Below are 2,234 nucleotides of genomic sequence, written 5' to 3' on the forward strand. Positions count from 1 at the left end.
ATATGTGTGTATATGTGTATATATGTGTGTATATGTGTGTATATGTGTGTATATGTGTGTATATGTGTGTATATGTGTGTATATGTGTGTACTCCGTCTGATAACCTCCGTGAGATTTGATTGTGGTAGAAATCCCCCCCGACCTCGACATGTTGGAGCAGTTCGTGAAGTTTTGCTCCTCGAGCTCGTTAGCATGCGCTGAAACTACGAGCTGCAGATTTAACTTAAATCACGTTGTGGCTCCGCCCCCGTCCCTCCTCACGTTACCGCAGCAACCAACATCAGACTCGGAGCGCGTTTTTGCCAAAGAGAAGAAGAAGAAGAAGAAGAAGAAGAAGAAGAAGACGGTTTTCCACAACAGCGGCCATGTTTTCCAGTCTGATGACTGAAGGAAAAAATCCATCAAAATAAAAGCTGATGAATCGGTTCGTGGTTTTGAAAAATGACTGAAGATTCAGGATTGTCATAAATAATTCATTTTTATTATCTGTAATTCTTATTATTTAGTTGATAAATCACTGAATGTCAGACTGTCGAAACCAGGAACAGGATCAGAGATTAACTCGGTTTCTTTTTTGCCAAATTACCACAAAAAATGGATTGATTCCTTCCAACTCTCTTTATAAATCCAACGGATCTCTTTCAGTCCTCTGATCTTAACTTTTAGTCAAAATAAGTCATCAGTTCTGCTTTTTAACTCAAATATTAGGTATAATTCTATATAAATGAGGGTTATTGACCATGAATTCCACGTAAAACTAGTGGTAGTAAGGTGGTGTTAGTGAAAAAAAGTCTGAAAAAGGGACGACAATGTCAATGTTTTGTCAGTTTTTGACCCGGGGGGACAACACGAGGACTAAAAGAAACTGTTCTAACTGTCTCTCTTGACTTTGGCACCCGTCTCGCTGCAGAAACACCTGTCGGCTGCACCCTGGGCGTCAGCCTCACGCAGAGACAACAGCACAGGCACCTTTTGTCCTCTCGGCAGTGGCACATCCACCCGGAGACACACCCAGGACAGGAGAGGAGACAGAAGACAAAAGGAGGGGGGGGGGGGGGGGGAACAGGTCTCGGCACTCTCTCTCTCCCCCATCTCACTTTCCTTTTCCCCTGCAGGACTGGAAAGACCAGAGAGACCTGATCTAGAACCCTAACAGCAGCAGAATGAGATCAGCTCCCGGGTCGATTATCTGGCAGATCACAGGTGGAGACGTGGGCGGACTGGGACAACCAACCGTTCGTCCCCGGCAATTCTGTCCCTTCACGACCCAAAATTGCAAAAACCAGGCCCACATAAGATCATGAGACCAGCAGCATGAGGCGCACTTACAGCCTTTCATAATTAAATACTACACTATTCATAAAGCCTTCAAATTAAATGCCATTACTGGAATTACTGGGTCTTTGTCCATTAGAGTGTCTGGAGCCACTCCCTCTGGACAGAGTCTCGAGATAACTTACATATTTAATATTTAAATACTTAAACACCAAACTACGAAGACACAGAAGTGCCGACGCATGCTTTTATTTTGAAAAGTAGAAGCCTGACGGCCCCAGACGGGACGCTCCAGCTGCACAGTCTTGCATATTTTTGTCAAACTGGTGCCATACCAGAGTTGCTGCATTGTTTTCTTTTTCCCCAGCGGCCCAAGAGATATAAAAAAATCAAATATCATGATATTCAAATACCTCGATGTTGCTATAGCGACGATAATGCATGGTCGACTATCGGTGCTTTGACAACATGTTACTTACTCACACAGTGAGATTTTTGGTAAATATTCTCCAGAAATGATTTAATGACTTGGTGCGTAAAGGTAAATAATAGAACAGCTGGAACAGTCTGGTGAGTTCAGGAAATGACGTCATTCTCCACACTCACCATATCACGATATATATCCAAAAATCTAAGACGGTATCTAGTCTCATATCGCGATATCGATACAGCATCAACATATTGTCCAGCCCTAGTCCAGCGACCCTGCTGGCATTTCCAAGAACTGCCAGATTGTTGGTCTGCCAATGGGCCTAATTACGGGGGTATGCCCCCCCCACACTGATATTTAGAAGACCTTATCTCATAACACATGAAAGACAACCTGCTCCCCAAAACAGGTCAAAATAACCGTTCATATGCAAAGAAAACAAGAACAGTAGAAGAAGAATTCAGGTTCTTCAAGATTCAGACACCCTAACAGCACCCTCCACAATTCTGGATTTCCAGGGTGCCCCCC

At 43.7% G+C, this 2,234-nt stretch overlaps 1 protein-coding gene across 1 annotated transcript in view; it reads left to right on the forward strand.

Annotated features, from left to right (window-relative positions):
- The first annotated feature begins 149 nt into the window (after positions 1-149).
- niban1a (niban apoptosis regulator 1a) overlaps positions 150-2,234 on the forward strand; it is a 16,686-nt gene continuing 14,601 nt past the window's right edge. The window contains exon 1 of the mRNA XM_034882130.1: positions 150-347. Coding sequence (XP_034738021.1) covers positions 150-347 — 198 coding nt within the window. The remainder of the gene's footprint in view (positions 348-2,234) is intronic.

Source organism: Etheostoma cragini, chromosome 9, assembly GCF_013103735.1.
Source record: "Etheostoma cragini isolate CJK2018 chromosome 9, CSU_Ecrag_1.0, whole genome shotgun sequence".
NCBI classification, from domain to species: Eukaryota; Metazoa; Chordata; class Actinopteri; order Perciformes; family Percidae; genus Etheostoma; species Etheostoma cragini.